Source organism: Salmo salar, chromosome 15 (genome assembly GCF_965601325.2).
Source record: "Salmo salar chromosome 15, fSalSal1, whole genome shotgun sequence".
In the NCBI taxonomy this organism is placed as follows: domain Eukaryota; kingdom Metazoa; phylum Chordata; class Actinopteri; order Salmoniformes; family Salmonidae; genus Salmo; species Salmo salar.
The window spans coordinates 15,219,838-15,237,719 of NC_138305.1; the positions used below are offsets into that span (position 1 = coordinate 15,219,838).

General features: G+C 45.9%; 1 protein-coding gene across 1 annotated transcript in view; it reads left to right on the forward strand.

Annotated features, from left to right (window-relative positions):
- adamts3 (ADAM metallopeptidase with thrombospondin type 1 motif, 3) overlaps positions 1-17,882 on the forward strand; it is a 435,600-nt gene that overhangs the window by 277,144 nt on the left and 140,574 nt on the right. Inside the window, exons 9-10 of the mRNA XM_045695469.2 lie at positions 1,479-1,622; positions 10,852-10,984. Coding sequence (XP_045551425.1) covers positions 1,479-1,622; positions 10,852-10,984 — 277 coding nt within the window. The remainder of the gene's footprint in view (positions 1-1,478; positions 1,623-10,851; positions 10,985-17,882) is intronic.

Below are 17,882 nucleotides of genomic sequence, written 5' to 3' on the forward strand. Positions count from 1 at the left end.
GTAGTGGGGAGCTGGAGAGGTAGTGGGGAGCTGGAGTAGTAGTGGGGAGCTAGAGAGGTAGTGGGGAGCTGGAGAGGTAGTGGGGAACCCAGAGGAGCTGGAGAGGTAGTGGGGAGCTAGAGAGGTAGTGGGGAGCTGGAGAGGTAGTGGGGAGCTGGAGAGGTAGTGGGGAACCCAGAGGAGCTGGAGAGGTAGTGGGGAGCTGGAGAGGTAGTGGGGAGCTGGAGTAGTAGTGGGGAGCTGGAGAGGTAGTGGGGAGCTGGAGAGGTAGTGGGGAGCTGGAGAGGTAGTGGGGAACCCAGAGGAGCTGGAGAGGTAGTGGGGAGCTGGAGAGGTAGTGGGGAGCTGGAGAGGTAGTGGGGAACCCAGAGGAGCTGGAGAGGTAGTGGGGAGCTGGAGAGGTAGTGGGGAGCTGGAGAGGTAGTGGGGAACCCAGAGGAGCTGGCGAGGTAGTGGGGAGCTGGAGAGGTAGTGGGGAGCTGGAGTGGTAGTGGGGAGCTGGAGTAGTAGTGGGGAGCTAGAGAGGTAGTGGGGAACCCAGAGGAGCTGGAGAGGTAGTGGGGAGCTGGAGAGGTAGTGGGGAACCCAGAGGAGCTGGAGAGGTAGTGGGGAGCTGGAGAGGTAGTGGGGAGCTGGAGAGGTAGTGGGTAGCTGGAGTAGTAGTGCGGAGCTGGAGTAGTAGTGGGGAGCTGGAGAGGTAGTGGGGAACCCAGAGGAGCTGGAGAGGTAGTGGGGAACCCAGAGGAGCTGGAGAGGTAGTGGGGAGCTCGAGTAGTAGTGGGGAGCTGGAGAGGTAGTGGGGAACCCAGAGGAGCTGGAGAGGTAGTGAGGAGCTTGAGAGGTAGTGGGGAGCTGGAGAGGTAGTGGGGAACCCAGAGGAGCTGGAGAGGTAGCGGGGAGCTGGAGAAGTAGTGGGGAGCTGGAGAGGTAGTGGGGAGCTGGAGAGGTAGTGGGGAGCTGGAGAGGTAGTGGGGAGCTGGAGAAGTAGTGGGGAGCTGGAGAAGTAGTGGGGAGCTGGAGAGGTAGTGTGGAGCTGGAGAGGTAGTGGGGAGCTGGAGAGGTAGTGGGGAGCTGGAGAGGTAGTGGGGAACCCAGAGGAGCTGGAGAGGTAGTGGGGAGCTGGAGTGGTAGTGGTGAACCCAGAGGAGCTGGAGAGGTAGTGGGGAGCTGGAGAGGTAGTGGGGAGCTGGAGTAGTAGTGGGGAGCTAGAGAGGTAGTGGGGAACCCAGAGGAGCTGGGGAGGTGGGGAGGTAGTGGGGAGCTGGAGAGTGGGGAGCTGGAGAGGTAGTGGGGAGCTGGAGAAGTAGTGGGGAGCTGGAGAAGTAGTGGGGAGCTAGACAGGTAACATATTCTCCAAGTCAAATTAAATCTTATTAGGAATCAACGTTCCTGACAACGTCCCTAACTCTCTCTCTCTCGCTCTCTCGCTCTCTCTCTCTCTCTCTCTCTCTCTCTCTCTCTCTCGTGTGTGTGTAAAGGCTGGGTATGGAGCATGATGGTCAGGGGAATCGTTGTGGAGACGAGACAGCCATGGGGAGTGTGATGGCTCCACTGGTTCAAGCTGCCTTCCACCGATACCACTGGTCCATGTGTAGTGGACAGGAGCTCAAGAGATATATACAGTATGTTACCCTCTATTAACCTACTTTTCCTAGTATTGTTACTTTACTATTATGTTACATTTACTTTACCATTACTAATATTAATACTATCACAAATACGTGTACTATTATTAGTATAATTACTATTACTGTTACTAAAACTAAATAGTATTAATAGTACTTTACTGGTACTAAAACTAATACTATTAATAGTACTTTACTGTTACGAAAACAATACTATTACTATTACTTTACTGTTACCAAAATGAATACTATTAATGGTACTTTACTGTTACTAAAACTAATACTATTAATGGTACTTTACTGTTACTAAAACTAATACTATTAATGGTACTTTACTGTTACTAAAACTAATACTATTAATAGTACTTTACTGTTACTAAAACAAATACTATTACTATTACTTCACTGTTACTAAAACAATAATATTACTTTACTGTTACTAAAACGAATACTATTAATAGTACTTTACTGTTACTAAAACAATACTATTACTATTACTTTACTGTTACTAAAACAATACTATTACTAGTACTTTACTGTTACTAAAACAATACTATTACTTTACTGTTACTTGAACTAATACTATTAATTGTACTTAATGTTACTAAAACAATACTATGACTATTACTTTAGTGTTACTAAAACAATAATATTACTTCACTGTTACTATTACTATTACTTTGCTGTTACTAAAACTAATACTATTACTATTACTTTACTCTTACTAAAACAATACTATTACTATTACTTTACTGTTACCAAAATGAATACTATTAATAGTACTTTACTGTTACTAAAACTAATACTATTAATAGTACTTTACTGTTACTAAAACAAATACTGTTACTATTACTTCACTGTTACTAAAACAATAATATTACTTTACTGTTACTAAAACGAATACTATTAATAGTACTTTACTGTTACTAAAAATAATACTATTAATAGTACTTTACTGTTACTAAAACATAACTATTACTATTACTTTACTGTTACTAAAACACTACTATTACTAGTACTTTACTGTTACTAAAACAATACTATTACTTCACTGTTACTAGAACTAATACTACTAATAGTACTTTAATGTTACTAAACAATACTATTACTATTACTTTAGTGTTATTAAAACAATAATATTACTTCACTGTTACTAATACTATTACTATTACTTTGCTGTTACTAAAGCTAATACTATTACTATTACTTTAGTGTTACTAAAACAATAATATTACTTCACTGTTACTAATACTATTACTATTACTTTGCTGTTACTAAAACTAATACTATTACTATTACTTTACTGTTACTAAAACTAATACTATTACTATTACTTTCCTGTTACTAAAACGACTACTGTTACTTTACTGTTACTAAAATTAATACTATTACTATCACTTTACTATTATTACTTTACTATTAATATTGCTCATTCTAATTCTGATATGATTACCTTTACTTCTAATATTACTTTTACATTTACATTTTAGTGATTTAGCAGACACTTTTTTCCAAAGTGAGTTACAATATAGTAAGTGCATTCATCTTAAGGTCAGACAACCACATATCACAGTTGTAGTAAGTTAGATTTTCCTCTAAACAGTTATCAGCAAATTCTGTGCTTGTAGAAAAAGTGCAAGACTACCATGGTACTGTACTCTACTGAGAGTTTACAAACGACAACAATACTGTAGTCTACTGAGAGTTTACAGTACTAACATGTGACTGTACTCTACTGAGAGTTTACAAACGACAACAATACTGTAGTCTACTGAGAGTTTACAGTACTAACATGGGATTGTACTCTACTGAGAGTTTACAGACTACCGGGGTACTGTACTTTATGGAGAGTTTACAGTACTACCATGGTACTGTACTATACTGATAGTTTACAGTACTACCATGGTACTGTACTTTACTGATAGTTTACAGACTACTGGGGTACTGTACTATACTGAGAGTTTACAGTACTACCATGGTACTGTACTTTACTGAGAGTTTACATTACTACCATGAACCTGTACTATACTGAGAGTTTACAGACTACGTGGTGCTGTACTGTACTGAGAGTTTACAGTATTACCATTACAGCACTAGTCATTATGGTCTGATAGGTATGGTTGTGGGGTAATATGGTCTGATAGGTATGGTTGTGGGGTAATATGGTCTGATAGGTATGGTTGTGGGGTAATATGGTCTGATAGGTATGGGTGGACTTTTTCAGAAGGACCATTCCACTCACCTGCTTCAGAGAGATTATCAACACCTGTGTTTTGATGATAAGGAGACAAGACCAATTTTTGTGAAGTACTGCTTGTTACAAGCCAGGAGATAACATAACTGTTGATGAGCAACTGTTCCCAACAAAAGCTTGGTACCGTTTTACCCAGTTCTCGTCCAACAAACTGGACAAATTTGGAATTAAGTTTTGGTTAGCCGCCGATGTCAAAACCAAGTACTTGCTCAAAGGCTTTCCATATCAGTGGAAAGATGAAAATCTTGAAACCAATAGAATGTTATATACAGTACCAGTCAAAAGTTTGGACATAATGCAGACTACCATATTTTAATTGTAAAATTCTCATGAGTCTGGCATAGTGGCTACAGGAGTGTGCAAAGCTGTCATCAAGGCAAAGGGTTGCTACTTTGAATAATCTCAAATATAAAACATACACTACCATTGAAAAGTATGGGGTCACTTAGTAATGTCCTTGTTTTTGAAAGAAAAGCACATTTTTTGTCCATTAAAATAACATCAAATTCATCAGAAAAACACTTTAAACATTGTTAATGTTGTAAATGACTATTGTAGCTGGAAACAGATGATTGTTTATGGAATATCTATATAGGCGTACAGAGGCCCATTATCAGCAACCATCAGTCCTGTGTTCCAATGACACCATGTGTTAGCTTATCCAAGTTTATCATTTTAAAAGGCTAATTAATCATTAGAGAACCCTTTTGCAATTATGTTAGCACAGCTGAAAACTATTATCCTGATTAAAGAAGCAATACAACTGGCCTTCTTTAGACCAGTTGAGTATCTGGAGCATTAGCATTTGTGGGTTCGATTCCAGGCTCAAAAGTACTTTCTTCTGAAACCCGTCAGTCTATTCTTGTTCTGAGAAATGAAGGCTATTCCATGCAAGAAATTGCCAAGAAACTGTAGATCTCGTACAATGCTGTGCACAACTCCCTTCACAGAACAGTGTAAACTTGCTCTAACCAGAATAGAAAGAGGAGTGGGAGGCCCCGGTGCACAACTGAGCAAGAGGACAAGTACATTGGAGTATCTAGTTTGAGGAACAGATACCTCACAAGTCCCCAACTGGCAGCTTCATTAAATAGGACCTGCAAAACACCAGTCTCAATGTCAACAGTGAAGAGGCGACTCAAGGATGCTGGCCTTCTAGGCAGAGTTCCTCTGTCCAATGTCTGTGTTCTTTTGCCCACCTTAATCTTTTATCTTTATTGGCCAGTCTGAGATATGGCTTTTTCTTTGCAACTCTGCCTAGAGTGAAATGCTTACTTGCAAGCCCTTAACCAACAATGCTTTAAGAAGTTTTACGAAAAACAAGGGTTAAGTAAAAAATATTTAAGTAAAAACTAGGAAATAAAAGTAACAAATAATTAAACATCAGCAGTAAAATAACAATAGCGGGGCTATATACAGGGGGTACCGGTACAGAGTCAATGTGCGGGGGCACCGGTTAATCGAGGTAATTGAGGTAATATGTATAGGTAGAGTTAAAGTGACTATGCATAGATAATAAATGGAGAGTAGAAGCAGCATAAAAGAGGGGTCTGGAAAGCCCTTTGATTAGATGTTCAGGAGTCTTATGGCTTGGGGGTAGAAGCTATTAAGAAGCCTCTTGGACCTAGACTTGGTGCTCCAGTACCACTTGCCGTGCGGTAGCAGAGAGAACAGTCTATGACTAGGGTGGCTGGAGTCTTTGACAATTTTTAGGGCCTTCCTCTGACACCGACTGGTATAGAGGTCCTGGATGGCAGGAAGTTTGGCCCCAATGATGTACTGGGCCATACACACTACCCACTGTAGTGCCTTGCGGTCGGAGGCTGAGCAATTGCCATACCAGGCAGTGATGCAACCGGTCAGGATGCTCTCGATTGTGCAGCTGTAGAACCTTTTGATGATCTGAGGACCATTGCCAAATCTTTTTAGTCTCCTGAGGAGGAAAAGGTTGTGTCGTGCCCTCTTCACGACTGTCTTGGTGTGCTTGGACCATGTTAGTTTGTTGGTGATGTGGACACCAAGGAACTTGAAGCTCTCAACCTGCTCCACTACAGCCCCATCGATAAGAATGGGGATGTGCTCGGTCCTCCTTTTCCTGTAGTCCACAATCATCTCCTTTGTCTTGATCACGTTGAGGGAGAGGTTGTTGTCCTGGCACCACACGGTCAGGTCTCTGACCTCCTTCCTATAGGCTGTCTCGTCGTTGTCGGTGATCAGGTCTACCACTGTTGTGTCATTGGCAAACTTAATGATGGTGTTGGAGTCGTGCCTGGCCGTGCAGTCATGAGTGAACAGGGAGTACAGGAGGGGACTGACCACACACCCCTGATGGGCCCCAGTGTTGAGGATCAGCGTGGCGGATGTGTTGTTACCTACCCTTACCACCTGGGGGCGGCCCGTCAGGAAATCCAGGATCCAGTTTCAGAGGGAGGTGTTTTGTCCCAGGGTCCTTAGCTTAGGGATGAGCTTTGAGGGCACTATGGTGTTGAACGCTGAGCTGTAGTCAATGAAGAGCGTTCTCACATAGGTGTTCCTTTTGTCCAGGTGGGAAAGGGCAGTGTGGAGTGCAATAGAGATTGCATCATATGTGGATCTGTTAGGGCGGAATGCAAATTGGAGTGGGTCTAGGGTTTCTGGGATAATGGTGTTGATGTGAGCCATGACCAGCCTTTCAAAGCACTTCATGGCTACAGACGTGAGTGCTACGGGGCGGTAGTCATTTAGGCAGGTTACCTTAGTGTTCTTGGGCACAGGGATTATGGTGGTCTGCTTAGAACATGTTGGTATTACAGACTCGGACAGGGAGAGGTTGAAAATGTCAGTGAAGACAATTGCCAGTTGGTCAGCGCATGCTTTGAGTACACGTCCTGGTAATCCGTCTGGCCCCCGCTGCCATGTGAATGTTGACCTGTTTAATGGTCTTACTCACATCGGCTGCAGAGATCGTGATCACACAGTCGTCCGGAACAGCTGATGCTCTGATGCATGTTTCAGTGTTTCTTGCCTCGAAGCGAGCATAGAAGTAATTCAGCTCGTCTGGTAGGCTCGTGTCACTGGGCAGCTCTCGGCTGTGCTTCCCTTTGTAGTTTGTAATAATTTGCAAGCCCTGCCACATCCGACGAGCGTCGGAGCCGGTGTAATACGATTCGATCTTAGTCCTGTATTGATGCTTTGCCTGTTTGATGGTTCGTTGACATAGCGAGATTTCTTATAAGCTTCTGGGTTAGAGTCCCGCTCCATGAAAGTGGCAGCTCTACCCTTTAGCTCAGCGCGGATGTTGCCATGTAATCCATGGCTTTTGGTTGGGGTATGTACGTACGGTCACTGTGGGGATGACGTCATCAATGCACTTATTGATGAAGCCAGTGACTGATGTGGTGGCAGCTAGTAGGCCGGTGACGATGACCGCCGAGCGCCACCCGAGCAGGAGTGGGCGCCACCTTCGGTAGGAGTCGTGACAATATTCATAGTCACTTTAACCATATCTACATGTACATACTACCTCAATCATCCTGACTAACAGGTGTCTGTATGTAGCCTCGCTACTTTTATAGCCTCGCTACTGTATATTGCCTCGCTACTGTTTTTCACTGTCTTTTTACTGTTGTTTTTATTTCTTTACTTACCTATTGTTCACCTAATACCTTTTTTGCACTATTGGTTAGAGCCTGTAAGTAAGCATTTCACCTTAAGGTTGTATTCGGCGCACGTGACAAATACACTTTGATTTGATATGTCGATGAACAACCCCATGTCATGATTAGATAGTGAAAAAACACACCAATCTATTTCAGAATTTCTGTACTCTGAAAGGAGGCACCTGCCGCTGGCCTGTTTTTGTGTTGTACAACATACTTGACTTGGCTGCTATCAACCCACATGTGTTGTTCAAGCAGTGCATAAACAACACTATGCCCAGGAGAGACTTCATCATGAGTCTGCAATAGGGGCTACAGGAGAGACTCATCATGAGTCTGCAATAGGGGCTACAGGAGAGACTCATCATGAGTCTAGCATAGGGGCTACAGGGGAGACTTCATTATGAGTCTGGCATAGGGGCTACAGGAGAGACTCATCATGAGTCTGCAATAGGGGCTACAGGAGAGACTCATCATGAGTCTGGCATAGGGGCTACAGGGGAGACTTCGTCATGAGTCAAGGCAGCAGGGCCAAGGCAGCAGCAGAGGTTTCACACTAGCCTTTGCACAAGGCAAACTGCGCACAGCTTCCCGGGAGGAGAAAGTGCCAGGTGGCCAGATGCACATTAAACAGAACCCAAGACACCTGTGTCACCTGCAAGCAACGTATTTGTGGGTAGTGCGTCAAGCAAGTCAAAGTGGCAAAGATTTGTGTTGACTGTCAGGACAAGGGATAACCGCTAAATTAAATCCAACTGATGCCATTGCATGAAAACTCAGACCATGTAAGCACGAGCTGACAATTATTGTAGTTTTGACTGCTGTCATTTACATTTACATTTACGTCATTTATCAGACACTCTTATCCCGAGCGACTTACAAATTGGTGCATTCACCTTATGATATCCAGTGGAACAACCACTTTACAATAGTACATCTATATCTTTTTTTGGGGATCAAGAAGGTCATTCTGAGAGAGATAGCAAGACAGCTGGCCAAGGACGGCACGCTCAAGAGTTTTGGAGAGAAAAGAAAGAAGGGATACTGGTCTGTAGTTGTTGACATCGGAGGGATCGAGTGTAGGTTTTTTGAGAAGGGGTGCAACTCTCACTCTCTTGAAGACGGAAGGGACGTAGCCAGCGGTCAAGGATGAGTTGATGAGCGAGGTGAGGTAAGGGAGAAGGTCTCCGGAAATGGTCTGGAGAAGAGAGGAGGGGATAGGGTCAAGTGGGCAGGTTGTTGGGCGGCCAGCTGTCACAAGTCGCAAGATTTCATCTGGAGAGAGAGGGGAGAAAGAGGTCAAAGCATAGGGTAGAGCATTGTGAGCAGGACCAACGGTGTCGTTTGACTTAACAAACGAGGATCGGATGTCGCCAACCTTCTTTTCAAAATGGTTGACGAAGTCATCCGCAGAGAGGGAGGAGGGCGGGAGGAGGATTCAGGAGGGAGGGTTAGAGGCAGATGCTTGGAATTTAGAGTGGTAGAAAGTGGCTTTAACAGCAGAAACAGAGGAAGAAAATGTAGAGAGGAGGGAGTGAAAAGATGCCAGGTCCGAAGGGAGGCTAGTTTTCCTCCATTTCCGCTCGGCTGCCCGGAGCCCTGTTCTGTGAGCTCGCAATGAGTCGTCAAGCCATGGAGCAGGAGGGGAGGACCGAGCCGGCCGGGAGGATAGGGGACATAGAGAGTCAAAGGATGCAGAAAGGGAGGAGAGGAGGGTTGAGGAGGCAGAATCAGAAGATTGGTTGGAGAAGGATTGAGCAGAGGGAAGAGCTGATAGGATGGAAGAGGAAAGAGTAGCAGGAGAGAGAGAGCGAAGGTTGCGACGGCACAATACCAATACCATCTGAGTAGGGGCAGAGTGAGTAGTGTTGGAGGAGAGTGAGAGGGAAAAGGATACAAGGTAGTTGTCGGAGACTTGGAGGGGAGTTGCAGTGAGATTAGTAGAAGAACAGCATCTAGTAAAGATGAGGTCAAGCGTATTGCCTGCCTTGTGAGTAGGGGGGGACGGTGAGAGGGTGAGGTCAAAAGAGGAGAGGAGTGGAAAGAAGAAGGAAGAGAGAAATTAGTCAAAGGTAGGCGTAGGGAGGTTAAAGTCACCCAGAACTATGAGGGGTGAGCCATCCTCAGGAAAGGAACTTATCAAGACGTCAAGCTCATTGATGAACTCTCCAAGGGAACCTGGAGAGCGATAAATGATAAGGATGTTAAGCTTGAATGGGCTAGTGACTGTGACAGCATGGAATTCAAAGGAGGAGATAGACAGATGGGTCAGGGGAGAAAGAGAGAATGTCCACTTGGGAGAGATGAGGATTCCAGTGCCACCACCCCGCTGACCAGATGCTCTCGGGGTGTGCGAGAACACGTGGTCAGACGAGGAGAGAGCAGTAGGAGTAGCAGTGTTTTCTGTGGTAATCCATGTTTCCGTCAGTGCCAAGAAGTCGAGGGACTGGAGGGTAGCATAGGCTGAGATGAACTCTGCCATGTTGGCCGCAGACCGGCAGTTCCAGAGGCTGCCGGAGACCTGGGACTCCACGTGGGTCATGCGCGCTGGGACCAACAGGTTAGAGTGGTAGCGGCCACGCGGTGTGAAGCGTTTGTATGGCCTGTGCAGAGAGGAGAGAACAGGGATAGACAGACACATAGTTGACAGGCTACAGGAGAGGCTACGCTAATGCAAAGGAGATTGGCATGAAAATTAACTAAACAACTGGGGAAGCGAGAAAGCAGGGCCTCCCTCACTAACCATTCACTGAAACACTCAAATAGAACTTTTCCAACTTCCACTTTAGAAATTATAATTGATGTAAACTACAGTGGTTCAATGTTTCCAGGAATAGGCTCAAACTTAGTTTATTCAGCTAGATAACTTGGTACAGTCATATCAAACTTCTATTCATTATAATGCCTTTATTGCTTTTGTGCTGATTTTCACTATTTATCAAGCACACTTGGTGCTTATGATGATGTTTGGGCTACTGTTTTCATCATTTCACCTCACATTTTGCTTACTGTGCATGCATCTTTGTTACCGTGTTCCAACACATATGGTTTCTGTTTCATAGTTGCAACAAAGGCACTCCACAAGTACAATTTATTGAACAGTTGTTTTTTTTACATAAAAAAATGTGTATTCTAATGTTAACTAACACCTTCATGAACACAACCCAATTATTATTTGGTTGTGTTCATGAATGTTTTTAGAGTGTTGCAGTCAGAATGACTGCTCCTTAGCTTGGGGGGGTCCCTCGAGGCCCAGCGGTTCTAGTGTTAAACAATAAAAACGAATTTAACAACATTTCTGAAAATGAAATGAAACTTTTCTTGTGTCTCGTAGTTCGTACGACTGTCTCCTGGACGACCCGTTCAAACACGACTGGCCCCAGCTGCCGGAGCTGCCAGGGATCAACTACTCCATGGATGAACAGTGTCGCTTCGACTTCGGAGTCGGATACAAAATCTGCACATCAGTAAGTTTGGTCGCGGACATCGTCTAGTCTAGTAGAGAGAGAGAGAGAGAGAGACCCTATAGACCTGTCTGATACTTCAGACTCCCTTCCGCTCAGATATCCCTTTGAAGAGCAGAGAAATAAACCCTCTGTGTTGGAGGGAAATACACATGACCAAAAGTATGTGGACACCTGCTTGTCGAACATCACATTCCAAAATCATGGGCATTAATATGGAGTTGCTGCTATAACAGCCTCCGCTCTTCTGGGAAGGCTTTCCACTAGATGTTGGAACATTGCTGTGTGGACTTGCTTCCATTCAGCCACAAGAGCATTAGTGAGGTTGGGCACTGATGTTGGGTGATTAGGCCTGGCTCGCAGTCGGCATTCCAATTCATCCCAAAGGTGTTCGATGGGGTTGAGGTCAGGGCTCTGTGCAGGCCAGCCAAGTTCTTTCATACCGACCTTGACAAACCATTTCTGTATGGACCTCGCTTTGTGCATGGGGGCATTGTCATGGTGAAACAGGAAAGGGCCTTCCCCAAACTGTTGCCACAAAGTTGGAAGCTGTATGCTGTATTTCCCTTCACTGGAACTAAGGGGCCCGAACCATGACTAAACAGCCCCAGACCATTATTCCTCCACCAAACTTTACAGTTGGCACTATGCATTGGGGCAGGTAGCATTATCCTGGCATCCGTTAAACCCAGATTAATCCGTCGGACTGCCAGATGGTGAAGTGTGATTCATCACTCCAGAGATCGCGTTTCCACTTCTCCAGAGTCTAACGGCGGTGAGCTTCACACCACTCCAGCTGATGCTTGGCATTGTGCATGGTGATCTTAGGCTTGTGTGCCTGCTTGACAATGGAAACCCATTTCATAAAGCTCCCGATGAACAGTTATTGTGCTGACGTTGCTTCCAGAGGTAGTTTGGAAATCGGTAGTGTGTTGCAACTGAGGACAGACGATTTTTACTCACTACGTGCTTCAGCACTCGGCAGTCCTGTTCTGTGAGCTTGTGTGGTCTACCACTTTGCGGCTGAGCCGTTGTTGCACCTAGACTTTTCCACTTCAGCACTTACAGTTGACCGGGGCAGCTCCAGCAGGACAGAAATTTGACAAACTGACTTGTTGGAAAGGTGACATCCTATGACGGTGCCACGTTAAAAGTCACTGAGCTCTTCTGTAAGGCCATTCTACTGCCAATGTTTGTCTATGGAGATTGCATGGCTGTGTGCTCAGTTTTATACACCTGTCAACAACGAATGTGGCTGAAATGGCCGAATCCACTAATTTGAAGGGGTGTCCACATACTCCTGTATACATAGTCTATATAGTGTACAGTATATAGTGTATATATGATGTATAAAGGGGTATCCACATACTGCTGTATAAATAGTGTATGTGTATATATATAGTGTATATATACATTTTGCATTGTGTGTATATATAATGTGTGTATACTGTATATGCATACAATCAGGGATAAAGTGGCTGAGCAGCAGGATAAATAAATAGTAGCAGCAATGTATGGTGTGTGTGTGTGTGAGGAGAGAGTCAATTGAATAGAGGCAGTGCAGATAGTGCTGATGACTGGTCCGTCCGAAACACGCATGAACAAAGAAATCTATATTCGGAGAGCCTGTTTCTATCCTGCCCTTGGCTTTGATGCAGGGCATGTGATGTCCATAGCCACTTCATTGCAAAACTCCCTGATCTTCTCAAAAAGATACGTTTGTCTAGCTGTGTCCAGTCCAGGTGGTGCTTGTACAGGCAGACCATCTATGGGAGGAAGGGTGTCTAGTTGTGTCCAGTCCAGGTGGTGCCTGTACAGGCAGACCATTTATGGGAGGAAGGGTGTCTAGTTGTGTCCAGTCCAGGTGGTGCCTGTGCAGGCAGACCATCTATGGGAGGAAGGATGTCAGTGTTGTGCAGCCGCTGAAACCTGGTCCGGACTGAACAACACCAGGCTGCAGAGTATCCGAAGCTGTAAAACAGGAAATAACAAAAAAAAATAAGACAATACAACCTTGCACAACATCAATTCACCTCCCAAGTTTAGATAAGAAGAATAACCTCATACAATGCAATGAAAATTATATTCAAAATTATACTCCACCTGAAGTGCTGGTACTTTTGAACTGTGGCAATGTCCTGAAATATGGAGTCAGGTGTTGTTGCCAGCCATAGCTTTCCACCAGCACCGTACCATCCTCCAGTCCAACCAGCTGTGGGATGTGGACCCCTGTCACAGTGCTGTCCTTCACATCACCAGCAATCTCAGACATAGTGTTCACTCTGGTCTTTCTGAAGCACTGCTTGATGAGGCTGAAGCACCCGTTGGGGGCAAACTTGGTGTGGCCTGTGATCAGGAAGTGAAGGTCCAGACTGTGGTGGAGCTTGTGCATGGTCCACTAGGCACAATACCAGAGCACAAACTTGTTCTTGTTTTGGCCACTGCAGATATCACAATTCAGGTCCACACGTGTTTCCCCTATTCCGTAGTTGGTGAAGAAATGGTGCATGTAGTTGATGACTGTGCTGCTGCCTTTGTTGGATGACATGCCTTCATCAATCAAGTAGTTGACTTGTTGTGGTATTCCTTCACAGCGGACACCAAACAAGCCACACTTGCGAGGAGTTAAAAAGTAGATGGGACCTGGCTGCATAGGGTCAGAAGAATAGTGCATCTGCAAATAACAAAATAACATTAGGATAAGTTAATGAAAATAAAATGTCACGTAAAATGTACTATAATTTTTTATGCATCATTACAAATGTGCATAGCAGCAGCACTGCATACAGAAACATCATCTTGGAAACTGTAAGTTAAAATGATAACACACAGCCCACCTACACGTACCTCTGGAAAATACAGAAATAATGTGAGATCAATAAAAGTACTGCCAATCAGGTTTGAGGTCAATTAAATAATCAAAATGTGTTGTTTATGCTTTACATACCAAGTGTTGTCATCGATTCCTTGTAGAGACGCCACACTGCTGCTTTTGTCACATGGGATGGCAGCAGCTTTCCACCAAAGTGTTTGTGTCCTGGATGGCGTCCTGGTAATACTATTGCATTATCCTCTGCGTAGTTGTTGATGCAGCGAGTAGTGAACTTCAAGTCCTTCTGCTTCAGGTATTTATTTTATTTTATTTAACCTATTATTTAACTAGGCACACAGGTTTAACCTCTGCTTATTTGGGCCAGCTTTCTTTTTGATGGGAGGCATTAGACCATTCTCCTTGTTTTGACTGGTTGAGGAGAGTCAGGTGTGTTCTACTTATGCTGAAAGACAAATTCCAGATTCAAATATTTTGGTATTATTATAAAATGGATAGCCACAATCACCGTCAGACACACCTGGCTAACTTGATGGGTCACGTAATCATCTGGCGAAGAGGAGTCTTTTGTTTAGACATTTGTCACGTCCTGGCCAGTATATAAGGTTAATTGTTTTGTAGTTTGGTCAGGGCGTGGCAGGGGGTATTTGTTTTATGTGGTTCGGGGTGGTGTGTTTGTGGAAAGGGTGTTTGATTTAGTATTTCCGGGTTTTGGTTTATGTCTAGGTAGTTCTATGTGGAGTCTAGTGAGTGTATGTCTATGTTTGGTTAATTGGGGTTGGGACTCTCAGTTGAAGGCAGGTGTTGTCTATCTGCCTTTGATTGAGAGTCCCATATATTAGGGTGTGTTTGTGTTTGAGTTTTGTGGGTGATTGTTCTGTGCTTAGCCGTGTGCCTAGTCAGACTGTTATTGTCGTTCGTTTTTTCGTGTTTGTTATTTTTGTATGTTCATTTTGAGAGTAATTAAAAATCAAGATGAGCATACACGTACCTGCTGCGTATTGGTCCACATTTTCCAACGATGATTTCGTTATATCATCAGAGGACGAAGACAACCGTGACAGAATCACCCACCACCAAAGGACCAAGCAGCAGAGGAAGGAGCAGACGGAGTTCGAGTTGGACTGGCGGGAGAAGTGGACTTGGGAGGAAGTTCTGGACGGGGCCGGACCCTGGCATCAGGATGGGGATTATCGCCGCCCGCAGTGGGAAATTGAGGCAGCCAAGGCAGAGAGGCGGTGGTACGAGGCCAGAGTGGACGCGCTGATGGAGAAGCACGAGAGGCACCCCCAAGAAAATTTTTTGGGGGGGCACACGGGTAGTTTGGCTAGGCGTAAGAAGAGCCGGAAGCCAGCTACCCGTGGTTATATGGAGGAGCGTATGGGGTGGAGAGCGCTATGTTTCGCTGAGAAGCGCACTATCTCACCCATACGCACGCACAGTCCGGTGCGAGTTATTCCAGCCCCTCGCAGGTGCCGTGCTAGGGCGGGCATCCAGCCTGGTAGGAGGATGCCTGCGCAGCGCATCTGGTCGCCGGTACGCCTCCGAGGACCAGGCTACCCAACTCCCGCTCTACGCACGGCTACCATCAGGCCCCTGCACAGCCCAGTCTGCCCTGTACGAGCACCCCGCTCGTACAGGGCTACTAGTTCCATCCAGCCAAGGCGGGTTGTGCAGGAGGTAAGATCTAGACCGACTGTGCGCCTCCATAGCCCTGGGTTTCCAGCTCCTGTCTCTCGTGCGGACCCGGAAGTGCGTCAACCCAGTCCGACTCGTCCTGTTCCCGCTCCCCGCACTAGCCTGGAGGTGCGTGTTCATAAGCTGGTATATCCGGTACCAGCACCACGCACCAGGATTATAGTGCGTCAGCCCGCCAGTCAACAGTCATCATCAGAGCTGCCCGCCAGTCAACAGTCATCATCAGAGCTGCCCGCCAGTCAACAGTCTTCATCAGAGCTGCCCGCCAGTCAACAGTCTTCATCAGAGCTGCGCCGCCAGTCAACAGTCTTCATCAGAGCTGCCCGCCAGTCAACAGTCATCATCAGAGCTGCCCGCCAGTCAACAGTCATCATCAGAGCTGCCCGCCAGTCAACAGTCATCATCAGAGCTGCCCGCCAGTCAACAGTCATCATCAGAGCTGCCCGCCAGTCAACAGTCATCATCAGAGCTGCCCGCCAGTCAACAGTCATCATCAGAGCTGCCCGCCAGTCAACAGTCGTCAGAGCTGCCCGCCAGTCAACAGTCATCATCAGAGCTGCCCGCCAGTCAACAGTCGTCAGAGCTGCCCGCCAGTCAACAGTCGTCAGAGCTGCCCGCCAGTCAACAGTCGTCAGAGCTGCCCGCCAGTCAACAGTCGTCAGAGCTGCCCGCCAGTCAACAGTCGTCAGAGCTGCCCGCCAGTCAACAGTCGCCAGAGCTGCCCGCCAGTCAACAGTCGCCAGAGAGGTCAGACTGCGCTGAACTGCCGGAGTGGCCAGACTGCGCTGAACTGCCGGAGTGGCCAGACTGCGCTGAACTGCCGGAGTGGCCAGACTGCCCTGAACTGCCGGAGTGGCCAGACTGCCCTGAACTGCCGGAGTGGCCAGACTGCCCTGAACTGCCGGAGTGGCCAGACTGCCCTGAACTGCCGGAGTGGCCCGAGTGGCCAGACTGTCCCGAATTGCCAGACTGTCCCGAATTGCCAGACTGCCCAGACTGTCCCGAGCTGCCAGACTGCCCAGACTGTCCCGAGCTGCCAGACTGCCCAGACTGTCCCGAGCTGCCAGACTGCCCAGACTGTCCCGAGCTGCCAGACTGCCCAGACTGTCCCGAGCTGCCAGACTGCCCAGACAGCCTGGAACGGCCTGAGCCGGAGCCACCTCCAAAAAATAGGTGGGTTGGGGAGGGGGGGTGTAGCACAGTGCCGTCGTTGACGGCAGCCACCCTCCCTTCCCTCCCTTTAGTAAGGGGGAATTTTTCTTTTGTTGGTGTTGCTTGGGGTTATTTTTTGTTAAGGTGCTTCTGGGGTAGCACCTTTAAGGGGGGGGTACTGTCGCGTCCTGGCCAGTATATAAGGTTAATTGTTTTGTAGTTTGGTCAGGGCGTGGCAGGGGGTATTTGTTTTATGTGGTTCGGGGTGGTGTGTTTGTGTAAAGGGTGTTTGATTTAGTATTTCCGGATTTTGGTTTATGTCTAGGTAGTTCTATGTGGAGTCTAGTGAGTGTATGTCTATGTTTGGTTAATTGGGGTTGGGACTCTCAGTTGAAGGCAGGTGTTGTCTATCTGCCTTTGATTGAGAGTCCCATATATTAGGGTGTGTTTGTGTTTGAGTTTTGTGGGTGATTGTTCTGTGCTTAGCCCTGTGCCTAGTCAGACTGTTATTGTCGTTCGTTTTTTCGTGTTTGTTATTTTTGTATGTTCATTTTGAGAGTAATTAAAAAACAAGATGAGCATACACGTACCTGCTGCGTATTGGTCCACATTTTCCAACGATGATTTCGTTATATCATCAGAGGACGAAGACAACCGTGACAACATTCTAGCTAAACAATAAACCATAATCCCAATCCATAGAGTACTAGCAATACAAACTGATTGTCATAGCTAGCTAAAGTTAACCAAATAGGTTCAATGTTAGCTAGTTAGCTAGCTAACATTAGGCTATAACTAGCAATGCGAAATGGCATTCTGAGATAACATTACTACACACAGACCATGAACGTAATGTTAGCTAGCCATTTAACGTCAGCTAGCTCGCTAGCTAACAGTAAGCTTTAACTTGAAATGAAAACAACTTTCTGACAAAATTAGAAACTTATATCTGAAACTGTAGCTAGACTCTTACCCGTATACATGGATGAACGCTTCACAGGCAGACTGCAACCCCTTTCATTAAATAAGACATCCTGTGTCGTTTCCGTTTTGTTTGTACAGCTTGTTTGGCCAGTTGCTGTGTCAAGTCACTCTGGGTCACACTGACCATGTGCAATGCCATAAGAATCATCTTAAGCTTTAGCCCCCACCCAAACTCTGACCATTTTACTCGCCCTAGCAGAGCTAGTGAGGCTGTTTTCATGTTATCCAGAGCGGTGG